This window comes from Lissotriton vulgaris, chromosome 6, assembly GCF_964263255.1.
Source record: "Lissotriton vulgaris chromosome 6, aLisVul1.2, whole genome shotgun sequence".
Taxonomy (NCBI): Eukaryota; Metazoa; Chordata; class Amphibia; order Caudata; family Salamandridae; genus Lissotriton; species Lissotriton vulgaris.
In genome coordinates this window covers 1,058,165,301-1,058,191,389 of record NC_141694.1, presented here as the reverse complement: position 1 = coordinate 1,058,191,389, position 26,089 = coordinate 1,058,165,301, and the positions used below count along the sequence as shown (strand labels likewise).

The window sequence follows — 26,089 nt, the reverse complement described above, 5'->3', positions numbered from 1 at the left end:
TGTCAAATACAGGCTGTTTATATATCAATTTCATGATTTGCAGTGAAAGCAAACTTTGTGTAAAAAATTAACGAGAACATATATTGCATCCTAAAAAATGCCCTTGGCGCGGAATAATTTCTAAAGATAAATGTCCATTTTGAAACTAGAAATCCAGACAGTGGGTATAGGAGAAAACTCTTTCTGTCTAGTAGGGCAAGTGGTGCAGCAAACTTCATCCCAGTTGCATGCTCTAGTTTCGAAAGTTGACAGGAGACAGACAATCAACAAAGAAAAACAAGCATTGGCATAGCCAATAGGTCTCGCCTTTGGGACCTTGTAAGTTAAAAAAAAACCTGAAGTAAAAACTACACATTTACTTCGTATTTAGGATGCAGTAAATGTAAACGTGAAGTCTTACACTTCAGGTTTTTTTTTTACCAACAAGGTCCCAAAGGGGAGACCTATTGGCTATGCCAATGCTTGTTTTAATTGTTGTGTAGTTTTTTATTTTTTAAAGGGATGTGTGATAGGGTTTTTGGAACTCCTCGTGGTGTGTTAAAGTTTTTTGGGTATATAAAAGAAAAATATTTTTTTGTATTCCGTTCTCCTCTTATTCTTCTTTCACAAAAGTTAAGGGTGATTGTTTAACTAATTTATTAATTGATTTAATGTCCAAGGGGCATTCTCTTGTTCTGTTGCTCTTACTGGATACCCCAATCCTTTGCAATAATATTTAGCAGGCTATATTCTAGTGTGTTTTGTTTGTTAAATATCAAACAGTATTTCTCTACACTTGTGGGGATTGAGTAGCAACCTGTTGGGGGATGTCTTGTGGGAACAGTAAGGAGACTGCCACCAAATGGGAGAGTGTAGACTTCTGGGCAAGCGAATATTACAAAAGTAGGTAGAAATTAGGCCTGAAGGCAAGAGTCATGAAGCTCCGACTTTCCACAGCCCCTTATATGAGCGAGATATAGAAAGAAGGCTGGGAATAAGCCAACAATTAGTTCTAAGGCACCACCCAGTTTTGTTTTGGTTCTGGATGGTAACACTGCATGCAATACTGAAGCTTTCAACGAGTGTTAAGAAGAAGGTATAGTGTATGGAAGGTTGATTAGAAGACCGGCAAATGCAGGGAAGAAATTGCTAATTCAACAAAAGCCAGGTCTGGATTAGTTTTTAGGTTTCCCCTGCACAGCACTTGCAAAGTCTTTTGTAAGTTAAAAAAAATCCTAAAAAGGGCTTAGAACTCAACCCTTACTTTCCTGAACTTACCATTAGTTTATTCCGTTTCTCTAATTTATGTGCTTCTGACTGGTGAGCATGTTGCCTCCACATCGCCCGCTTTCACTTCCCCTCTTGCTTGGCCGTCCGGGTCTAGCTTGGTGCTTGGACCAAGTACAGCTTTCGGTCACTGGCTACTTCACTGTGAATTTACTTTTTTTTCTTTACGAGCGCATTTGCAGGCCGTCTTCTCTCCCATTCCATCTGGCAAATGCAGCCTCCACTCCTCGCTGCCTTCATTTATTGGCTTGAAAACCTAGCTCCTTAGATATTTGTAAGGTGCTTCTTCCCACTGGCTTCATTGATAAACATATTGGTTTTGTTACAGGGAGAGACATATGGCCAAACTTGCTAACAGAAAGCAGTATTTTGCATTGAGTGTAGAAAGCACACGTTTCTTGTGTTACTTTTTAGGTTTCGGTGCTTGTGATGTGCTAGTGAAATCTCTTCTCCTTAATATATCTTAAAAGGGGGCTCTTATCAGTTCCCATTAGCGAATTACTGTTAGTTTGCTTTTTTTGTTAACTCCCCCTGGCTGCACGCATTTACAATACTACTAAAGCAGTTCACGCTATTTAAGCCCCATTCACTGTCAAGATAACATCTCTTTCCACGGAAAAGGTGGACAGCTTCTAACAGTATGCTGGAATGCTTGCTTTTTAGGTCTCGCCTACGCAGCGCTCATGCGGTGTAACAGTATGCTGGAATGCTTGCTTTTTAGGTCTCGCCTACGCAGCGCTCATGTGGTGTATAGGAAGGAGACTTTTAGCAATTGATTCAGCTTTTCAGCCAAAAACGTGCAAGCGTTGCATTGCCTTCAATGGCAACGCGTGCACGTTATGCGATTCCCTTGCTGGAGCGAGCTCCTATTCGCTCCTGCAAGGGAAACTGGCGCAGGCCCCCTCCTCTCTCCCTGCTGCCGCGCGAGGCGTTTACTGCTGCATTGTATTCCCCTTAAGTCGCCAAAACAAAGCTATTATTGGTTTCACCATCGGAACATTGGCCTACAGTAACATAGTCCCTTTTCTTGGCCTGTTGGTGTTTCTGATACGCTATTTTGGTTGGGGTTAAATTGCGTGGTCCGGCGGTCTTAATACAATTTTGTTCTGCGCGTGTGCATGGTGAATTGACATGTGACAGTGGGCACAGTAAAATACGACAAGGTTGACTCCTAAGAAGAGCATTTAGTGTAGAATATGTGTCGGACATGTGAACGTTTTCCTTTCCAAACAGCATGAAGTTGTATTTTCTGTTTGCTGGAGAGACAGCTGTAAAAGCCTGACAGGTGTGAGTGAGGCTGATGGAAGCAGCTGTTGCGAGCGCATGTGAATGTTTCCCAACTCAGAACCCGCTGCATTCACAGTTTGACTCCCGCTCCTTGTTTGACTCACAGTGCCTTTCTTTTCCCGTTTCAGTTCGGACTGGGTGGAGATCATCGAGCCCCGCTGCCGGGAGTGCATGTACTTTAACCTTGTGACTGGGGAGTGTGGCTGGGAGCCCCCCGCCAATGTGAACGTGCGCCAGTCTGATGAGAAACAGTGGTGGGAGCTGTTTGACCAGAACAACAACCGCTTCTACTACTACAATGCCATCTCGCGACAGACGGTCTGGCATAGACCGAAGAACTGCGACATAGTGCCGCTGGCTCAGATTCAGGCCATGAAGCACAGTTCCCAGTCAGACTTCAGGGGCGGATGAGCAGTGAGCGGCTCTCGCACCGGGGCAGCACGAGCAGCGAAGGCAGGAACACCCCCGTTCACATCAAACTCATGCAGGAAATGGAGCGAGGGAAGGAGCCTCTATGTCTTGCTCCGCCTCTATGTCTTGCCCGTGCTTCAATGCCCCCCCCCCCCCCACAGAGCACGTCTCGTGGCAGGGAGTCTTGTTTTTTTTAGCTTGGTCTCCTCACTTAACCTCTCAATCTCCCTGTGCTATTTCCCACACCCCCTCACCCCTCCCACAACAATGCATGCCCGAAAACGGCACTTTTGGCACTTCGAAGCACACTGTGTGTTATTGTTCCCCAATTTATTGATGTCAGAATGATTGAAGACGGTTGGACTGGACATGCTGTGGTACAAACTTGTGACCTGTCGATCACCGCATGTTCTAGCTGCAAGCTTTCAACTCAGGCATTCTGGGAGCTCATTTTGCGAGCACTGTGCATTTTGACACCTCCCCCAGTTCTTTCTGTGCACACATTTTTCAAACGACTTGCCCCAGGTTGCTCACAGTCAGACACATCATTTCACTTTGTCTGCCGAGGGGAGAAAACAGTGCCGTAGAAAGGTTATGCTAGGTGATCAAACCCCCCCCCCCCCCCGAGTTGACTTAATTGGGGTGCAGTTTACCCTCGTACCCCCTACCCAGTACCACTGCACTGTCTACACCAATGATAGCTACACTCATGCTACAAAGCTAATCTCACTTCCGAGCTGGTGCTGCAGAACCCCATGGAGTTCGAGTGAAATGTCACCGTCGGGTGCCACTCTTAACCCTGCCACCCTAGAAGAACTGCTTAATCATTCCCACAGGGCATTTGCCCCACGCTTCTCACAATAACATATCACAGCAGTCACTTCACACCGTCACCGTGTATCACGAGGGCTGGCTGGCATTCAGCACACACTGAAGACACAGTGAAGCTGGAAACCCTTCAGCAGAGAAAATACCGGGCCTCATGTGTGCAGGCTTTGCTTTTACTGACTCTCATCCAATGGGTGCAACAGGTGCAGTGGCTCCAGGGCCTAGAGGCCGGAGGGGACCACCGAACACTGAATATTGCTGTTGTGTATAATTTAAACAACAGCCCATGTGTGGCCAGTTTCCTGCCATGCACTCTGGCCCATGACACACTGTCTACCCTACTCCTCCCATCCCTGGTTTTACAGTCTCAACAAACATGGAATGTTTTATCTGTCCTTGGGTCTTCAAGCCGCAGTGAAACACACATGATTGCGGATAGAAAATGGAGGGGCCACAGACCAGCGTGTGATGGAAAAACCATCATATAATGGTGTCACGTCCCTGGAAGCAGCAGCAGCAGGTCACCAGGGACACTGTTTCCAGTCCTGAACGTTTGTGTCATTACAAATGCATTCTGGATGTTGTAGTCTTGCTTTGCTTCCATTAAACCAGCTAGATTAAGACACATGAAAGCAAAGAGTTGTAGGTGACAAGGTCAGAACAGTAAACAAAGCTTAGAGTACGGTGGCCACCTGGTTGTAATGCTGAAAGGTATTTGTTCCCAACGTGCTGCCAGCCGTGGCCAATGCTTACAGTCCACGGAGTTCTTAATATCTTGTAACATTAGGCAACAAACGTCATTGTTTGCCAGCTGTAAGCAAGATTGCAAACCATATTCTCAGTGCAATCAGTAATAGTTTTTATTGGGTGCTAGAGGGCGGGCATGCACCTCGAGACAGAGATGCACTTCTAAAGCTAAGTGGTGGCCTGTGAAATAGTGAAATGTGATCTAAAAACCATTACACTTGTCAATAAACTGTATTTATTCAGGGAGCAAATGCATGGTATTAAAAGAGGTGAACGGTGATTTGGGACGTTACTCTCCCTTCACCGTGTTAAGTGTGGTCAACATGTTTCTGCATTCGTGTCCCCGTAGGGTACGTAGCATTCATCAGGAACAAAGGGTTTCTAACAATGGGTGCAGCCTTTTCGCACGTGGTGCAAAAAGGACCTACCACCAGGTCGAGAGGACACTTATAGATGGAACGGCTGGATACGCTGAATTCAGACAAAAGTTGCAGTAGGCCCTTTCACACTCGCCCTACCATGGAGCAAGTAGGATAGTATTTTAGGAGTCACTTACACTGGTACTACACCGATCGGGGAGCCTGATGCCCACAGCCCCTTCCCTCTGGTGGTAGGTCCTTTTTGCACCACGTGCGAAAAGGCTGCACCCATAGTTAGAAACCCTTTGGTCCTGACGAATGCTATGTACCCTACGGGGACACGAATGCAGAAACATGTTGACCACACTTAACACAGTGAAGGGAGAGTAACGTCCCAGATCACCGTTCACCTCTTAATACCATGCATTTGCTTCCTGAATAAATACAGTTTATTGACAAGTGTAATGGTTTTTAGATCACCTTTCACTATTTCACGGGCCACCACTTAGCTTTATAAGGTCATCCCTGTCTCTAGGTGTATGCCCGCCCTCTATCAAACAAAGTTTTTAGAGGGCGAGGACAGCTGATGATGAAGCATGACACAGGGCGGTGTGTGAGGCCAGTCCGTCACTTTTTGTGAGATGCCCTCCTGGTGATACATTTCAAGATAACTGTAGGGAACTGTAGGAACCCATACTAGGGGCAGCCCATATTTTATTCCTAAACATGCAGTCGCAAGTGCAGTAATCTTGCAGGCAGCAGGGTTATTTGAATGGTGCACCGTAAAATGTTAATAGAATTCCTCTGAACACCTAACAAGCGCTTGATTTCAATAGTGCAGCAGGTGCAGTGGCACCGGGACCAAAAGCTCCAGGCACCCCACTAAACATCGATTATTGCTATATTTTATCCTAAACATGCAGTCACAAGTGCAGTTATCTTTCAGGCACTAGGGTCATGATTTGAATGGTGCAGTGGCATGGCCAAAAAGTTGTCAGAACTCTTAACACGTAATATTGCTATATTTGACAACTAAACAGGCTGTCACAATTGCAGTTACCTTGCAGTTAAAAGGGACTTGATTTGAATGGTGCAGTAGCACTGCGGTCGAAAGCTCTAGGGACCCCACTAAACCCAGATTATTGCTAAATTTTACTTCTAAACAAGACAGTCACTAGTGCATTTATCTAGAAGGCTATAGGATCATTATTTGAATAGTGCAGCAGCACCAGGAACAAAAGCTCTAGGCACCCCACTAAACACCAAATATTGCTATATTTTACTACTAAACAGGCAGTCACAAGTGCAGTTACCTTGCAGATAACAGGGGCATGATTTGAGTGGTGCAGCAGGTGCAGTGGCACCATGCCCAAAAGTTGCCAGAGCTCCTCTCAACTCATAATATCGCTATTACATCAATGAATTCTATTATTTCCTTCTTTCGTTTCAATTTTCAACATTTTGCTATTACTTATCCACACTAAACTACCAGTAACAGCAGAATATATTGCAGATGTGTATATAAACAAGCCATAACACTTTAGCAGAGTTCCTGTAACTTATATTCTAATACTACTCAGCAAGCTACATCTTAAAACAAAAAACTGCTTATTATCAATCACATAGGCGCAACCTAATGCATTTACCAGTGCTTGCTTAAAAATTGTGTGCACGTTTTAAAAGCGCGCTGGGTAGACGGTATTATAGTAACAACAGTGATGCTCACACCCAGGTGCAGTTTTCAGTTACGCGGTGGTCTAGCAAACTCAAAAGCTTGCACAGTGTACAACTTGTCTCAGCGCATACATGCCATTAGTACTGCTCTTTGCATGTACTTTAGGGAACATTCTATTGTAGACTGAAGAAAAACTGTTTTAGGTTTCAGCTCTGAAACAGAAACCAGAAATTCAGATATTTAACCCGGATGGTGATTATATAAATGCATCCTTCAACAAAAACTTTTCATTTATTTTAGGTTGGACAGGCAGGGACATTGAGTAACACCACACACCATTTTATCTCAGGGACATACATTTAATGGCGGATGGACGGCTTGTTCCATTCTTGACCCGTCAGGGGAAGGGTAATTAAACGTGGAAACTAAAGGGGTCGCTAACTGACATGCATGCCTACGTTCCGATCCTGCTTGCTGCCTTATTCAGGCTAAAACCAAGCGGTACCGAAGGGGCAAGTTTGGAGTTCAAACTCAAGAGTAGCAGCTCCGACCCCTGTCTATCTTTGATTGACCATGTGTTGTGAATTAAGCACAGTGAGGGTCGCACATGGCAACACGTTTAAATTCCAATCATTACAGCCACAAGTGACTGATGCTGTTAAAGAATTCTACAGTGATTTGTAGACTCTGTTTCGGAACATCGTCTAGGTCGGAAATAGAAGATAACTGCATGGAGCCGTTGTCATCACACACAATCTCGAAAATCAATCCATGCTCCAACACGTACACTTTCGAGCTTTGCAAATCCTTTAAAGTAGGGCGATCCCTTGAGCGTCCGAAAACTGAGGGGCTACTCTTCTCAAGACTGTCTGGTTCCCGCGAAGCATCAGGATGAAAAGATATTCAGTAAAACCGTTTACACATAACACATCGATGTTTGGTGTGGTTTTAGCATAATACAACTGAATATAATGTGGAAGAATATATCTGGAATCAAGTTTTGACGAGATGTGTGGCTATCAACACGAGCAAGCAGTGACAAAACCAATAGGTTTCTCCTATGCAAAATCTATTGTCGGTATCAATGGTTTTTTTTTTTTACATAGCAGACAGCTGTATAGCAAGGCATAAAGTAAAACATAAAAAAGCACTGTCGTGGCCAGCTTTGAGTGAATCATGTTTATTTACTTTAAGGCATGTTCCACAGCAGCTCAACTGCTGCGCAACATGTATGAAAACATTGACAACGCTAATAGATTTTGCATAGGCAAAAAGTATTTGTTTGCCAATGCTCGTTGAATTTGAAGTGGGGAGATTAAAGTGCTGAACAGAATTCCAAAGATTTGCTCACATAACAGGAAAACCTGTACTTTCAAAGCTTGTAGATATTTTGAATGCAGTGGGGAGGGGAGGGGAGGGGGGGAGGAGGGGCTACAAGCTGTGGAAAGAGTGGTTTGTATGGCTTGTGGATTTTGAAATTGGAAACTCAGGGCCAGATTTACTACTTATTCATGCAGCCCAGTGCAGCAGCTGCAATTGCTGCTTTGCATGAAAAGGAGATCGCCATATTTATAAAAATATGGCATTCTCCTCCCCTTACCCTAGTGCCGGCGCTGAAATCTGAAAGAAACACGTTAGTTATAGATTCCTTACCTTAGAAATACCCCCAGGCGCCAGACTGGATCCGGAAAGTTTTTCGTCAGCGGTACCTCTCCGTGTCGGAAGGTGGCGTCGGTCGGCTCTGCGCTTGTCGTTGGCGTCGTCGGGATGACGTTGCGGCAGCTACTTAAGACACCGCCCTTGCGAGGTGTCAGTACTTTCTTTTTCCGCACCAGCCAGCACAGATCCAGAGAGAGGGGTACCTCCAATCACTTTTTGACAGATTTTTTTCTCGACTTTTGACTACGTCTTTTTTGAGTCTACGGCTCCTGGTGCACGAGGGATGCCTGGGTTCAAGGCTTGCGGCTCCCGTCCCCGACTGATGTTGGTTACGGATCCACACTGTGTGTGCCTCTTTTGCCTGGAGCGCGACCACGACCCCAAGTCGTGCTCCGACTGCTGGTCGATGGCGCCGAAGGCTTTGCGGAAGCGGGCCCGAAAGGTACTCGAGTGCCAGCTGTAGACTCTGTGCCGTTCGAGGTCCGGGTCGCGAGGGAGGTAGAGGGACCGGTCGCGAAGCCATCACCACTCGTCCAAGTCATTGAAGGCTTCGCACACTGGGTCGGGTAAGTCGAAGTGCAAAAAGTCGTCGAAGAAGCATCGTGGCTCTTCGACTTCTCCCTGACGGTCGGCTGACGCGATGAGGGATGCGGGCGGTGTCCGAAGAGTCTGCTCCGGGCTTCCCTTCCCTTCCGGGACCCGGTGCGACTCCCGCCGAACGTCGTACGTTCTACGAAGCGATGCATGCCATCTTTGGGCAGCCCGAACCTTTGGGCCCCGTGGACTCAGTTGGGGGACCTAGGCCTTCTACGCCGTCAGCTCCGGCCACGACGCCGCAGGCCCCCCTTTGGATCCAGGCCTGGATCAGGATCGGATCCGGTTGACCTCATTACACCTCCACTGGTGCCACTTCCTCCGGTACCGCAACAACGCCAGTCGTGTCCCCGGCCGGCGTTGACCCCGGCCTCCATCCCGAAGGAGACCCGGACCGGCATTGCCCGACGCCGGATCCGGCGCAGAATGGGGTTTTTGTGCCCCTGTTCAGTCCTGGGGTCCCTTTTCGGCAAGATTGGCAACCTGAATATGAGGAGGAGGACTGGGAGGGCTCAGGTGACCCTTTAACTGATCAACTAGGTTCTGACCAGGACTGGAGAGAGGAACTGGGAGATGCCAGTGATCGACACCTTCCCTGACCTAGGCATGTTGTCTCCTTCTACCGTGGCTGCGGTGGAGGGAACGTCATATGCAGTGGTGTTGCGTAGGGCGGCCAAGTTTCGCAACCTCGAGATGCCTAGGGTGGTGGTCAGGACTAACCCCCTGACAGAGGTGCTTCAACTGGCTGCGAGCTCTTGGGAGCCCCTGCTGCTTTGGGCACGTGGTCCGGGCTCAACACAGAGGCTCCCGTGGACAGGATGATTGCCCAACGCCACCGCCCAGCTCCAGGCGACCCCACTTAACTCTCCCAAACACCCACCCCATGAAGCTTAGTGGTCCAAGCCTCCACTTCCAAGAGCTCATTCCCTACCGCTCCACCGGAAATGGAATCCAAGAAGCTGGACCATCTTGGGAAGAAGATCATCTCTTCCGCCAGCTTAGGCCTGTGCAAACACAGCATGTCTCTTGGGCCATTATTCCTATTCTGTGTGCGATACGGTTGAGCTGGTGCTGCCTCAGTGTCCGGAGGAGGCCCAGGCTGTGGTCTTCCAGGCTGTCGCCGCCGGGAGGGATGCGGCGAAGTTTACTATCCATTGTGGGCTGGATACCGCTGACTCTCTGGGCAGGACAATTTCAACGTCAGTAGCGCTTCGTCGAAACGACTGGATGGGACCGACTGGCTTTTGGGGGGATGTCCAGAACACCTTGATGGACATGCTCTTTGATGGCCTTCGCCTTTTTGGCAACATAGCAGACAACGCTCTAGAGCGTTTCAAGGACAGATGGGCTACAGCCAAGTCCTTGGGCCTCTCCACCGGCCCTCCGCAGTCTGCTTTTTGCCCCTTTCATGGCTATGGAAGGTGTGCCCCGCTACGTCCTGCCCAGAGCCACAGGCTGCAGCAAGTTACCCAACCTTCACACGGCCGGGGACGAGGGAACAACTGGTGTGGTTCCGGGGGCCAGTGGGCGGGCTAGTCCACCCCTTGCCCCCCCCCCTCCTGCAGCAGCCTCCAAACCTTCCTAGTCTGACATTTCAGGCCCATCAAACGCTAGTGGGTGGCAGGATTCGCCATCACCTCCCCCGCTGGCGCACCATCATGTTGGGCAGGTGGGTTTTGCAGATAGTCCGAAGGGGCTACTCCCTCTCCTTTGAGGCTACCCCTCCAGCCATGCCACCACAATATCATCACATGTAGGATGATCACCTGGCCCTTCTCCAGCAGGAAGTTACGGCTCCCTTGGCAAAGGGAGCCATCAAGTGAGTTCCTGTTCCAGAAGTAGGTCTTGTTTGTTATTCCCATTACTTTCTGGTCCCCAAGAAGGACAAGGGCCTGCGGCCTATCTTGGATCTCAGGAACGTCAACCGATTCCTCCGGAAGGAGAAGTTCAAGATGTTGACGCTTGCTCAGGTCTTGTCTTCCTTCAACCCGGAAGACTGGATGGTAACCTTCGACGTGCAAGACGCTTATTTTCACATTCCCGTCCTGCCGGCCCACCGGCGTTAAATGCGGTTCATGGTTGACCACGAGTATTTTTAGTTTACAATGCTCCCCTCTGGCCTTACCAGCACCCCTTGGGTGTTCACTAAAGTGATGGCGGTGGTCGCAGCTTATCTGCGCAGATCAGGGGTTTCCGTCTTCCCCTATCTGGACGACTGGCTGTTGAAGGCGGGCTCGCCCCTGGCAGTCGGCTCCCACCTCCAGACTACGGCTGACCTCCTGCATTTGCCGGGGTTCTCCTTCAATGTGCCGTAGTTACACCTGATTCCCTCTCAGAAGCTCGTCTTCATCGGAGCAGTTCTGGACACAATGCGGTTTCGGGTCTATCCTCCCGAACAGAGAGTCCGGGATACTCAGGCTATGATTCCGATCTTTCAGCCTCTATCCTGGGTTTCAGTCAGAATTACCCTGAGGCTGCTGGCCCGCATGGCCTCCTGCTGGTCAATCATGTCAGGTGACATATGCGGGCTCTGCAGTGGGACCTAAAGTTCCAGTGGGTGCAGCATCAGGGGAATCTGTCCGATTGCGTCCTGATCTCGGAGGGCACTGCACGACAATTGCAGTGGTGGCTCACTAACCAGGATTGGGTCAACAGCAGATCCCTCTTCCTTCCCCATCCAGAACACACAGTGGTGATGGACACATCCCTTTTGGGATGGGGTGGCCTCATGGGGGAGATGGAGATCAGAGGCCTCAGGTCTCCGGCAGAGTCTGGGCTCCACATCAACCTTCTGGAGCTTCGGGTGATTCATCTTGCACTCAAAGCATTCTTTCCCTCTGTCCGGGGAAGAGTAGTGCAGGTGTTTATGTACAACACCACTGCCAATGTAGTACTACAACAAACAGGGCGGGGTGGGGTCGTGGACCCTATGTCGGGAGGCCCTCCGCCTCTGGACATGGCTGGAACATCAGGGCATATCTCTGGTGGTTCAACACATGGCAGGTTCACTGAACGCCAGGGCCGACTAACTCAGCCGCAGGTGCATGATGGATCACGAATGGCGTCTTCACTCAGAGGTGGTGCAAGGTCTCTTTCAACATTGGGGAGAGCCTTTGTTAGATCTATTTGCCACCAAAGAGAATGCACAATGTCAGCAATTCTGCACGTTGGAATTTCCAAGGCAGCGCGCGCTAGACGACGCTTTTCGTCGTGAGTGGAGTTGCCGTCTGTTGTACGCCATTCCGCCTATACCATTTCTGCCCAGAGTGCTGAAGAAGATCAGGCGCGACTGGTCCCAAGTCATCCCTGTGGCTCTGAATTGGGCAAGAAGAGTCTGGTGTCCGGAACTGCTCAACATGGCCATCGATCCTCCTACACATCTGCCTCTTCATGAGAATCTTCTGTCGCAGCAGCAGGGGGTGGTCCTCCACCCAAACCTGTCCAGCCTCCATCTCCTTGCGTGGAGATTGAGCTGCGGCAGTTGACATTGTTTGACCTGCCTCCCGAAGTCTGCAATGTTATTTTGGCAGCCAGGCGTCCTTCTGCTAAGACGGTTTACGCCTGTCGGTGGAACAAATTTGTGGCATGGTGCACAGCACAGGCTGTGGATCCCCTCTCTGCCCCTCTTTCTGAGGTTCTCTTGTTCCTCCTTTCTTTGGCCTAGCAGGGCTCTGGTCTAGCACGTCCTTCTGCTAAGACGGTTTACGCCTGTCGGTGGAACAAATTTGTGGCATGGTGCACAACACAGGCTGTGGATCCCCTCTCTGCCCCTCTTTCTGAGGTTCTCTTGTTCCTCCTTTCTTTGGCCTAGCAGGGCTCTGGTCTAGGCACTATCAAGGGCTATCTCTCGGCCATCTCTGCCTTCCTTCGGCTTCCAGATCAGCCTTCTCATTTCAAGTCCCCGGTTGTCAATCGTTTCTTGAAAGGCATAACTCATCTCTTTCCTCCTATTCCTTTTGTTATGCCTCAGTGGGACTTAAATCTGGTTTTAATTTATTTAATGTGTGCTCCCTTTGAGCCGCTTCATGACTGTCCTTTGAGGCTTTTAACTCTTAAGACTGCATTCCTGGTTGCCATCACATCTGCCAGAAGAGTGAGTGAGTGAGCTCCAGACTCTTTCATCTAAGTGTCCTTTCCGTTCTGTCCATTCGGACGAGGTAGTTTTCAGGACTCGTCCATTCTTCCTGTCGAAGGTTGTCACTGCCTTTCACAGCGGGCAAACCATCACTTTGCCCACCTTCTTTCCGCCTTCGCATCCTTCGAAAGAGGAAGAGAGGCTCCACCGTCTGGACCCAGAACGTGAGCTTTCCTCTTATCTGGATCGCAACAAACAGTTCAGGGTGGATGACCAGCTCTTTGTTGGGAACGTTTGTGCTAAGAAAGGTTGGGCTTTACACAAACAAACTATCTCCTGATGGGTCATTTTGTGCATCAAAGCCTGCTATTCTTTGGCAAAGAAGGAGCCTCCAGTGGGGCTGCGCGCCCATTCCACCAGGGCGACGGCAGCAACCAATGCTCTGGGAAGAGGCGTTCCTCTGAATGACATCTGTCAGACAGCTACGTGGGCTTCGCAGCTACGTGGGCTTCGTTGCACACTTTTACAAAACACGACTGTCTTGACAGTCAAGTCCGGAGAGATGGCTTCTTTGGCCGTTCTTTCCTCCAGGAGTTTCTGGTGTGATCTTGGTTTGCAGACTCACCTCTGGGGTTGGTATTGCTAGGGTATCTATTCTAATGTAAGGAATCTATAACTAACATGTTTCTTTCAGATGAACAAGTTACATAGCTTTGGTAGCGAAATATCTTTAAGAAACATTAGTTAGTTATAGATTCCTTACCACCCCACCCATCCTCCTCGTTCTGCAAACTGATTTCTAGGGTTAAGGACATCCTTTCAGGACCCTAGTTATGTGCACCAGTGGTCAGTGTCTTGCATGGCTCTGCGTTTCTGGCGCAGAAAGTCGTACACAGAACTGAGGTCAGCGCACCAGGGCGTCGTCTAAGTAGCTACTGCAACCTGATCACGGCGACACGACGCCAACAACAAACGCGGAGCCGACTGACGCCACCTTCCGACACGTAGAGGTACTGCTCACAAAAAACTTTCAGGATCCAGTCTGACGCCTGGGGGTAATTCTAAAGTAAGGAATCAATAACTAACTAATGTTTCTTACATATATATTGTTACCGAAGGTAAGTAACTTGTTCATCAGGTGTCATGAGCCACGGAGATACTTTTGCGCCATAGTGCAAGGGTTTTTCCGTGAGTGAAGAATAGGTTATGTCCTGGAAGGATACCCTTCCAGTATAAAATACCATGCTTAGACTAACTTGAACCCTTTTCCCTCTTTGTATGTGTGCTACAAAGTGCAGCACATGTACAAAGCCGGAAAAGAAAGGAGAAATGAAAGAATTTCTCATTCTTTGCGCCTACTTCAAAAGGGCTTAGTGTTCTGACGCTAAACCCGGTCTACTTTATTTGGTAAATAAGGTTTAGCTCCAGAAACCTTGGGTGGTTGCATGGTAATGCCCATGTGCAACCCATGGTATGAGCCCTTGGCACCAAGTAATACAAGTTATTTCCAGCGCTGGAAAGTAAATTGGGGGGAAAAAAGATTTTGCGCCAACTTGCATCACTTTTGTGTTGCAAATATGGTGTAAATCTTAGTAAATCTCCCTCTTAGTATTTCCTAACTGCCAGCGAGGAACTTGTGGATGACGTATACTCCTTTGCATTCTACCCGGCAAAGTAGCTGAAATGTGCTTCTAGTGTCTAATTGGCGACAGCAGCATTCTGGAATCATTGTAGTTTGTCAACTTACTAGACAGACGCTGCTGCTTTAATCGGAGTATGAGGAAATTATGGCATTTACAATTTACACACTTCCTTGCAAGAATGATGTGATCGAGTTACAGAAAGGGGAGTCAAATCAAGGAGGATTCTGTCAACTTAAGCATAGTGTGACAGGCACCTGCAGACACCCTGTGGATGGTTAAAACGTTCCCCACAAATTTTGATGCAATCCACAAGTTGGCAAAAGTATGAGAAATATCCTGCGCTCCGTCCGGAGCTTGATCCAGAATGAATGCAGTATTAGTTTTGATATACGCAGTAAAAACAAAGAAAAGTGAAAACCACTAATAGAGACTTAACCTTGTGAATACAACACAGTCAGATGTGATTACAAATAGGAAATAATTTATTTATGTTTTCGAACACTTACAAACCAGACAAACATTAAAAATGGCAGGCAAATAAAGCTGTATGTTCAATACAGGACTTCACTTTTCTGTGCACTTTGTTTTGGAAAACTCCAAAAGAAAAATGACACTTGACTTTTGCCCGACAATTTAGAAATGGCCTTCTGTAATTCATGGAAATTTGAATGAAAACCTAAATATTACTCTGTTAAACGAAAATGGGGGGAAATAAATTGTCTGTGCTCTGGGATAACGTAAAAGCTTTAAGTTTGAACAAGGCAAATAGAATATGCTGGATCCACAAAATAGCGGCTTTAAGGAACTGCTTAAAGGCAAAGAGTGGATAGTGTGATTAAACAAATAAGCTGGTTTCTACCAGCCATTGTAAATTATTTTATTTTCATGTTACAAAATCATTTATTTGGCACAAAATCAATTTGACTGCAGCCTTAGTTTTCTCATTCAAAAATGAATAAGATACACATGTACAAAATTCTAATTACAGATTAGAAATAATCAGGTAGGGATGCAAACATACAAAAAGACAAGCAGAGACAGGCAAAACGAATAAGGGAATGTAAGGCACGGGTTTTTCCAAAGAGTTGTGCCATTAGAAAACTTGCACCTACTAATATATATACAAATTGTTAATTTTTTGTTCATTTTATCCCATACCTTCATGCCTGGTGAGATTTTCTTTTGGCCGCTTCCCTATGCAGTGCTTTTTTACCACCAATGATGGTGGATGACTTAACACCAAATCCTAAAGTAGAAAGCCCTTGATCAGCATGTTATTTTCACACTGTATATTTTATTTTAATTAGACCTATTCAGTTTATCCAGATTTAGTGCATTATATTGTTCTTCTGATAGAGATCTGTAAAGTTCTAAAATGCTGACAGAACTTAGTAGTCAACTTCTCTAGGATAGTAGCTTTTGCTATCAATGGCAGTTTTAATCCACACATCCCGTGCCAAGGTTGGTCATCATTTACACTGTTGTATCACCAAAGTCCTTGTTCCAACGGATGTATGCGTCCAGAGTTGAGGGGCTCACGCTTCGCTTGATCTTCTTCAATGACTCAATGAAGTCTGATAATCGGATATTCCTCATCTAAGTAAAGGCAGTGAAATATGAACAATTAAAGGCATCACAAATGTTCCAATGCTCAAGTTAAATAAATGCTACTTGCACATTATTTTTCAAGACAAATCTATAACATAATGGAATATACAAAAGGTGTCATTGAAAATAATTTTGTTACACACTGCTAGTAGTATGCTGGAGGGTGGGTCCCATTAATAAGTAAACTTTGATGTATCTGCTTATCCCAATCACTTGTGAAATAGTTTCTGAAACAATGTATTAATCAGGAACTATTTTAGGGCAGATATATATATATATATATATATATATTCTTCCTAATCAATGTAAAATATATTTTTTAAATGAGGAAATCAGTACATAAACAAAGAAACAGCGCGTCACATTTTGTAGCCAGTTAAACAGGGTGGAAATGCAACAGAGAAGCATGGAAAGGGGGGCCTGAGTAAGCACCCCGCCCTACTCTCTAAATCACCACTATAATATAACAGGTAAACCATTGTCTCCAAATCATCTTACGTTTATGTGGGAAACTCTGTCCTCGATACACCGATACTCCCAATAAATTTACATGAGCATTGCTCTGTTTACAGGGTCACGTTGTGTGTTTTTTAATCAAATGTTTAACTTTGTCTGTGGATAATAAATCGGTTAGAGCAATGTTCATTTTGTGGGTCCACTACGCTATTCATTTCATTGACAATGCGCGTTAATGTGGATACTACGTATAGTCCTGTCTCTATTGCGAGCTTCGAAGGAGAAACAGGAAGTTTAGCATTGTGGGCGTATTACCCGGATTTCCGTAGATACGTCCGATTGCCGCTCATAATACGGGTATTTAAAGACCGGTGTTTGGTTAGTTGGCTGACTTTGCAGGCTTGATTTGGACGACACGCGGGACGCCGTATATTCTACGAAACCGGTAAATATATAGCCACGGACGTTGTCTCTTTAGGGCGTTAATTAGGCATTGATATTTCCCTAATTATGTTCGTTTTTATTTTCATTTTTTTTATAGGCGGTATCTTTCATTCAAGAACCGTTATGATATTTTGAGTTACGCCACTATCTAGGAGTGTAAGTATTTTTTAATAATGTTAGCTTTACCGGGCAGGAGGCTAGCGATTTTTGTAAGAATAAGCAGCCATTCGTAAACTAAGTGTACCTATCTACTTCTTTAGGTGGATGAGATTGATAAGTATACCGAAGAGTGCTTGGTTACCGCGTGTCTAGGAGCTATAACATTATATTAATGTGAGTATATTTAACTTTACCTAGGCAGTGTATAGTTGAAGGAAAGCAGATATATATCCCTATTCATGGGCTATCAATTTTTATCTTTTGTAGTTTTTATTCGTATTCCTATCAGCCCATTTGAACCAGAGATATCGATCCTGGGGTACATTGATACTGCAGCCCTGATTATCAAGAAAGGTGGGTCTGCTTACGCAGCTTGTTAGAGAAAGGGTACAAGGAACTGTATATATACACATATTCACCGCTCACTCCGTATCCTTAAATTGTAGATCGCTGGCAATAAGAAGAATTTCCGTAATATCACAAGAGTTTTATCAAGGACATAGGAGGTATCTTCCCGGTGGTGTCCTCTGTAATAATACGAGGTATGTGTCTGCGAGATTTGCTTTATTAGACTATATGTAGGCGCTCTGGGACAGGATGACTATGTTGTGCCCCTCAGTGATCTGCCTACCAGGATGAACCTGTTTGTGTCTCTTACTGAGCTTTTAAAGAAAAGGTATTTCACCGATAGTAATAGGAGGCCTGATTAGACAATAGCCTATTACAATTACGAGCTCATAAGGGTAGCATTGGAACAACACTGGCACCCTGCTGATATATAGAGACCTATTTGTTGGTGTATAAATAGAGTGAATTAATGGCTCTGTAGAAATGGAACAAAGGTGATATCCTTGCTTTTATCAGATCATCAGTATGTTGTCTGTGATTATTAACTTATGCTACTCTGTGCTGTGTCTATTCTGTTATTATTTTGTAATTTATGTTTAGTATGTTAATATGTATACTTGTGACACTATCCAATAATCTTTGAGGCAATGTAATTATGAGATTTGCTTGATAGGATGTTCATTATGTAAATGCAATTTTGTTAAAATGTAATGTTTTGTTTTTTAGAAATGTTATATGTATCTTTCTTAAATTACAGAACTAACTGGGAAGACATTATATGTATTCCTGATGAAGGTGGCTTTATTAGAAGGTCTGCCGAAACGCGTCGCACGAAATCAAGGAGGAATTTGTCCTACATTAATTGGAGAATAATTCTGACGCTTTCGCTGAATTGATTTTCTGTGTGTTCCCTCCTTTTTTACAAATAGGAATTTTATTGTTTCCTTATTTTATTTGTCTGTCCCTTCTTTTTTAAACTATTGTATTATAAATGAATAAACTGTGCAGTATTTTCTCATAAGTTAGTTGTGTATATTGCTTCACAAGTATAGTGTCATGGTATTGTTGGTTTATGTTTATTTGTTTTTGAGAAACTTGTTCCTATATTAAGCTGTCCCAAAGGGAATATTCTTTTGACGAAAACCTCAATACACCGGTACCTCTAGTCTGGCACACCAGTCCATTGCTGCTCTCCAAAAAGTTTGCGATGGAGCCTGGATAGACTTCCAATTCCTTGAAATGTTGCACCGTAGTATGGTAACCCTAATCACCCACCAATATGCGTTCCCCTCCAAAGGCCACCCACATCCTCATTTCCGCATTCCTCTAGTCGCCCACACAGTCCTTCCATTTCTCTTTCAGTGGCCCACCAGGGCATTCAGCACAAGGGGTTTGTAAAGTGTTGAGATCGGGCCCCACCACAACAGGCTACAGGTAATTTTTGTTTCTAGGGGTTGTATTCTGTAGGTTGGTTAGTGTTCATCAGTAGATCTACAACAGATGTCGCAATGGCGATATCTTTAAAATTGACACTTGTTCAGTGTGAAATCAGTCAGTAGCTCTGTAAAAGTTTTCACATGCGAGTCCGATGACACATCACCTAACTTTGAAATGTCCATTAGGTTCCAGCGGCTACAGCCTTCCAGCTGGGTAGTGTAACAAAGCCAGGTGCTCTGCCACAAGGGTGATTCCTGCATGCATGGGTTGATAGTCCCATCCAGTCCACCGAAGGGCAGCCTGTCAGAAAAAAAATGGGACTTTCACCACCTCTGGGAATGAGCTTAGGATAGAAGCCCCATACAACCGGCTATCAATGAGTGAGCAGCGAGTATGAATACTTCAAGACGTAAGGCTGAATCTTCCAAACCTCCAAAGAGCCAATTATTAATCACCTGGAGCTGAGATGCCCAGTAGTAAAAGCATGGGCCTTTCATCCCCATTTCTCCGTCATACATGGATTGCACACATATCTGGAAGACTATTTTAGGGGTTTTGTTCACCCAGAAAAATCCCTGTATGCAGCCATAAGCAGAACCGTAAAAGCCAAGTTTATCTATGTCTCTTACTGTTCGTATTCGTAGTGGGTGGAGGTTGAGACTCCAAGTGAGCTCTGGTAGTAAGGCTATTGCAAACTAAGGCAGTGTACAGGGAGGCAGGACTGTCAGACAACCATGTAAGCATTTCCTGTGAAGGGGAACCAGGAGTGATTTGGTCCAGCTGACCTGAAGCCCTAAGACCACGACTACACTTCCTCGGAACACCCCAGATTTCCGTTTCGCGCGGCAGTATTCAAAGGACATATCCGAGTTCCCCTCGTGTCACGTAAGGACTCACACATTTAGAGCTGCTTTTTAACGCCGAATTACTGCGTGCCGAATGCAGGACTTATAACATTCCCACGCACAGAGATACCCAGTAAACAGTATGCTGCCGCATACGGAGAAAGCCATTGGTTATACATAATCACTGCTTCGAGCACATAGGATCTATCGAAATCCCATTGTTTGGAGGGAATTAGAAAGCAGCACACTGCCGCGTATACAGATTTCACACATAGGACCATCTTCTGAACTGATCTTTTCATCGTAATAACTTGGGGAAACAAATATTGCACAGACAACTATATCTCAAAGAGAGAATTACATTTATCTGGCTTTGGGGGCATGACAAGTTACTTTAGTTGGATCAGGAAGCAATGTATCCTTTTAACAAGGTCTAAGAACTAATTTGTTCTTGAAATCTTTATGCAAGACTATGATGTCTTTCAATTACAAGATAAACAAGCCTTGAGGAAGTTACGTAGAGTAACAAAACACATGTCGGCTGCCTGCATCAGTTCTTTGGGATCAAAGTGAAGAAGAACATGCAACAATACTATTTACATATTGTACCATGTTTTGTTAAAAAGGATTGTACTGGTTTCACTCCTCATTTTCAACATATGCTAGGGGGGTCCTAATTTGGGTGGCCCCTGGGGTCCCATTCGCCGTCCAATATGTGGAGGCGGATATCAATGGCAGGTACCTGCTCCTGCGGGTGAAGCTGGACGGGAGGGAACTCTCCATTTTAAACTCATACGCACCCAATGTAGACGACCCTGACTTCTTTTTGCACCTGCAGGAGGTCCTTGTTTCGGATCTGGAGGGACCACTGCTATGGTTCGGGGACTTTAATTGTGTGTTGGACCCAGTCTTGGATAGGTCCCCTCCCAGCACAGGGACGAAGCCACCCATGACAGCGCAACTTCGAGAGGTGATGCAGAACTTAGGGTTCAGTGATGTGTGGCGCCTGGGTAACCCGACTCAAAAACTATTTACGTGTTTTTCCCCCACTCATAACACACACAGCAGACTGGACAGGGTTCTGGCGGCAAATGTGGACGCTTCTCTCTCCCTAACGGTCACGCATCAGGCCCGTTTTTTATCCGATCACTCTCCAGTAACATGCGTTGTCCAGTGGAAGAACCAGCCCTCCCGCCCTCGCACCTGGAGGATGCCGATAGACCTCTTACAGGACCAGGTGGGGAAGGACCATGTGGTGACTGCCCTCACGAAATACCTTGACTTGAACTGGGAGGGAGGGGACCTTACTTATTCTCCCAAATGGGATGCCCTGAAGGCGGTCATACGTGGTGAATGTATGACCCTCACCTATGGAGTCCGGAAACAGTTACTTCGGGAATGCGTGACGCAGAGGATGAACTTCTGCACCTGCAAACTTTGCCAGATCCAGACGACCTAGGTCAGGAGTCGGAACGGACAGCCCGCTCGTGTGTACATGACATACTGAATCGTCTAGACAAACAAACTCTGGGCCAGTATCGGCAGCGCCGCTATCGGGAAGGGGACAAGTCGGGCCGGCTATTGGCTTGGATCCTCCGGCGTGAGTTCGCCCCAGAGAGGATTGTGGCCCTGAGAGGCCCCGCAGGAGGAATGGTACACTCGGAGGCGGGCATCCTTCGGGTCCTCCGGTCCCATCTGCAGACGGTGTATGCCGTGGATCCCACGGTTACTGAGGCCTCCTTCCTCCCTTATCTCTGGGGGCTTACCCTACAGGCACTTCCGAAGGAAGCCGCGGAGGAACTGGATGCAGTTTTGACGCTTCGTGAAATGAAGGTGGCGATAGCTGGCCTGCCGAGGGCTAAATCCCCAGGAGGAGATGGCTACCCCTCCGAATTCTATCAGGCATTTGTGGACACCCTTGCCCACCCCCTCTTACAAGTATACCTAGAAGCGTTTGAACGGGAGGCTCTTCCGCCCAGTATGAACCGGGGCGAAATCTGTATGATCCTGAAGCCGGGCGGGGATAGCGGCGACCCCGCAGCGTACCGACCCATCACCATGATCCATACAGATGTGAAAGTTTTAACTAAACTTTTGGCTACCCGGCTGACGCCACACATGGCACACCTGGTACACCCCGACCAATGTGGATTTATCCCTGGCCGCAACACCGCCATGAATTTGAGACGACTGAACCACATCATTCATGAGGTGCGAGACAGGGAGGACCAGATGGTCCTGGAGTCGATTGATCTCGCTAAAGCATTCGACACCGTCAACTGGGGGTACCTCTTAGAGGTCCTCCGGATGGTGGGGATGGGCCCCGACTTCTGTCGTTGGATCCGCATATTGTACAAAGCCCCCGGGCCAGATTAAGGCTCAGTGCAGCACGATCGGAGGAATGGCTCTTGGGTCGAGACATGCGGCAGGGGTGTCCCCTCTCGCCGCTCCTTTTTGCCCCGGCGATCGAGCCTTTGGTGGTCCAGGTCCGAACAGAAATGACGCAATGGGGCATCACAGTGGGCGACACGTGCAATGCGATCTCCTTATATGCGGATGACGCCCTCTTCTATTTAATGGCCCCGCAGGAGTCAGTGCCCGTCCTGCTTCAGCACTTGGACCGTTTTGGTGCGGCTTCAGGTCTGAGAATTAACTGTGGGAAGTCCCTGATTTCCCCCCTGGCAGGTTATGGCGTGGGACCGCTGACGGCCCTACCGAATCTAGGGCTACGATGGGAGCAGGAGGCGTTCCGGTATCTTGGGATCCAGGTAGCACCAACAGATGCGCAGGGGTTGGCCCGTAATATTGACCGGGTCCTCAAGTCCTTACAACAATCGGTCACTTTCTGGAACTCCTTGCCACTATCCCTTATGGGGCGACTGGCCGTCGCAAAGATGGTGATGCTCCCTAGGACGCTCTATGTCCTTCAGAATTCCCTGTGCCCAATCCCCTTGCGCGTTTTCCGCACACTTAACACGTTGCTTACGTCATTACTCTGGGCGGGCCGGCGTAGCCGAGTTGCCCTCCATACCGTTGTCCGAACATGGGAGGAGGGGGGGTTAGAGGCGCCTAGATTTGACTTGTACTACTATGCGGCACAACTGTCACCGGCTGCACGGTGGTTCGCGGATGGAGACAGCTGGGAGATGAGTCTACTGGCCGGCAGAGCTGACGAGCGAGTATTGCAGGTGGCATTGATGCGGGGACGGGGAGCAGATGAGGCACTGCCCTATGTGGTGCGCCACACTGCTGCGGTCTGGCAGCGGTTTGTGGAGAAAATACTGCGGCGAGCCCCCTTTCATAGGGAGTTGCCGGTGTGGATCCTGGCGCCTGTAGTTGACATGGCAGAACACATGTCCTTTAGGGATTGGAGAATTGGAGGCTGTGAGACTTTGGCGGACCTTTATCCCAATGAGTCATTTGTGTTCTTTGAGCAAGCCATGGAAGCCTTTGGCCTGGGGGAGGGGCAATATTTGCACTAAAGGGGTCTTCAGGAGGTAGCAAGGGCGACATGGACCCAGTTCCCTGAGGCGCCCCCGTTGTCCCACACCCTGAACATCCTCCTCTCTTGTGGTAGAGGGCGTAGACTGATATCTCTGCTGTATTCGGCCATGAGGCAGGACTCGACCCCACCGATTTCACCTTCCTGGGGGGCCTGGGAGACAGAGCTGGGGCTCACTCTGAACCCGGGACAGCGTAAGCGCATAGGGAGCCTTACCCATAGAGTGTCCTGCAATGCGTGATTCAAATTGACACATTTCAACTTTATGCATCGCACCTACTTAACCCCACTTTCCTTGAAGCGTATTTCGGGAGACAGGGAGGACAACTGCCCCCGGTTTTGTGGGATGGAAAAAGCGGGGTTCCTACACCTGGCCTGGGACTGCCCCTTGGTCGGTGGCTTCTGGAGGGGGGTGGTGGATCGTATACACGCCATAACCGGCCTCCCGATTGACCTGACCCCGCTTCACTGCCTATTAGCCCTGGTCCCTAAGCCTAGGAAGAGGAACCTTTCCTACAAACTTTTGCAATTAATGTTGGTGCTGGCGAGGCGTAGGGTAGCGATCACCTGGATGGGGTGGAGGGCTCCTGAGTTGTCAGCTTGGCGTAAAGATGTAAGGGAGTGGTCACTGGCTGAGGAGACACATATGCAGAGTACCCGCAGGGATGAGAGGTTGCAGGATGATCTCCTTGCATGGCGAGTCATGTGTGCCACGGAGTTGTCTCACAGCGATTCAGATGGCATGAGTGCTGAACTTTTCTCTTCAGGGAAATCGGGGTCTGAGAGGGAGGGTGAGGGGGTGGGGAGGTTGGAGCCGCTCTAATATAGGTGCACTGCCTGTTCCTCAACAGTATTTCATGTTATTGATGTGATTCTTACGTCGCTCATGAACACAGCCTGAACTGTACTCACTGTACCACATAGTGCCATAATGAGGTTATCGTACGGTATGCACATTCTTGATGCTTGATGCCAATTTATGGGGGGGATTGTTTTTCTATGTTGCAAAATCAAAAATAAAGTTTAAAAAAAAGGATTGTACTGAGAGGAACTGTATGCAGTAAGACTTTAAATCACTAAATGAATGCAATATTTTGATGTTCTCTTTCTACATACAGACAGAAGTATTGTCCATTTCAAAAACCAATAGTCACAGTACTTTAAACAGGTCAGGACTGGGAAGACACTCCCTGAATAGCATATGCTTATATGATACCAAATATTGAAGTGCCGAGGTACAAAGAGTTCAAAAAGGTTCTTGACAACGAATTCCATTGGAATTCTAGTTGAAGCCAACATCCGTGGTAGTGGGATGTTACTGTTACCTTGAGGGGCACCGGTACAATACAAACAAGAATCTGTCCAGAAATAACTTTATTTTTTATTTTATTTTAAAAAGTTTTATATAGCGCTGGCTAGACCCGGAGGTATCAGAGCGCTTTACATGAGCATCAGATCATAGTTACAGGTTACATTGTTACAAAGGTTACACAGTTCTTAGAGCATGGCAACATAGTTACTTGTAAGGTCGAGATAAACAATAAGCACAAATACGTAAGGGAAAAAGCAGGCAAGGTGAGAGATTCAGGGGAGGGGGGGTTGAAGCAGGGGAAGTAGACAGATAATGAAGGCCGGAAAGAGGAGGGGAGGGTGAGAGACACAGCATGGGGTGAGGAGGGGAAGGGTGACGGGGACACAAACCGGTAGACGAGTCAAGGCAACGTCCAAAGTCCAGTAAGCTGTGATCCCAGGGGAAGTGGTATCCCTTCCCTATCTCTATTGCGAGAGGCTCCCTTTACGCAGTGGACTCTCTCAGAGGGGTCTCTGAGACTCCAAGGCCTACATACTGGATCCTTCCCCAAAAAGGGGAGAGGGAATGCTTTGGCAAGGGATGCCATAACATACCTCAAGTGTGAGTGGCTCCCTTGGCGCAATGGACTCACTCAGCGGGTTCGCTGAGACTCCAGAGTATAAATATTGGATCTTTCCCCAAAAAGGGGAGAAGGAGTGCTTAGTCAAAAGGGCACAAAGGACAGGGGAGTAGGCAGAGTAGCAGGCAAGGGGAGAGATTCAGGGGAGAGAGGATAGGAGCTAGGGAGGAGACAATAAGGAGAGACGAAAAGAAGTCTGCCTAAAAAATCCACGGCCCATCTCCCCTATAGCTAAACCAAGTAGCTCCATCGGGCATCAGACAAAATCGTTCAGTCTCAATATATTGAGAGAGGAGGGAGGGAGAGACATAAATAGAGGGAGGATGCGGTAGGAGACGACAGGAGAGACGAAAGGAAGTGCAACAATGTGGTTCAACAATATACCAGAAAAAGATCAACAAGTAAACATTATATCAAACAATCAGCAATACAATTAGGGGAGGAGAAAAAGGAGAGAGAATGTAGTGGGGCGTAGGGGAGGAGGGAAAGTGAGGATAAGGGAAGAGACAACCGTAGAGACGAAAGGAAGTCTGTCTAAAGACCGACTGGGTAGGTGACGACCAAGGAGGGAATCCACGGCCCATCTCCCCTACAGCTAAACCAGGTAGCTCCATCAGGCATCAGACAAAATAGTTCGGTCTCAATACATTGAGAGAGGAGGGAAGGAGAGACATTAATAGAGGGAGGATGCGGGAGGAGACGGCAGGAGAGACGAAAGGAAGTGCAACAATGTGGTTCAACAATATACCAGAAAAAGAACAACAAATAAACATTAAATCAAACAGTCAGCAATACATTAGGGGAGGAGAGAAAGG

At 47.1% G+C, this 26,089-nt stretch overlaps 1 protein-coding gene across 4 annotated transcripts in view; it reads right to left on the bottom strand.

Moving 5' to 3' along the window:
- Positions 1–15,008: 15,008 nt before the first annotated feature.
- Positions 15,009–26,089, bottom strand: part of SPAST (spastin) — a 660,914-nt gene continuing 649,833 nt past the window's right edge. For all 4 annotated transcript variants that reach the window (XM_086927121.1, XM_086927120.1, XM_086927118.1 and 1 more), the window contains one exon: positions 15,009–16,140. In XM_086927121.1, coding sequence (XP_086783247.1) covers positions 16,018–16,140 — 123 coding nt within the window. In that variant the 3' untranslated portion in view covers positions 15,009–16,017. The remainder of the gene's footprint in view (positions 16,141–26,089) is intronic.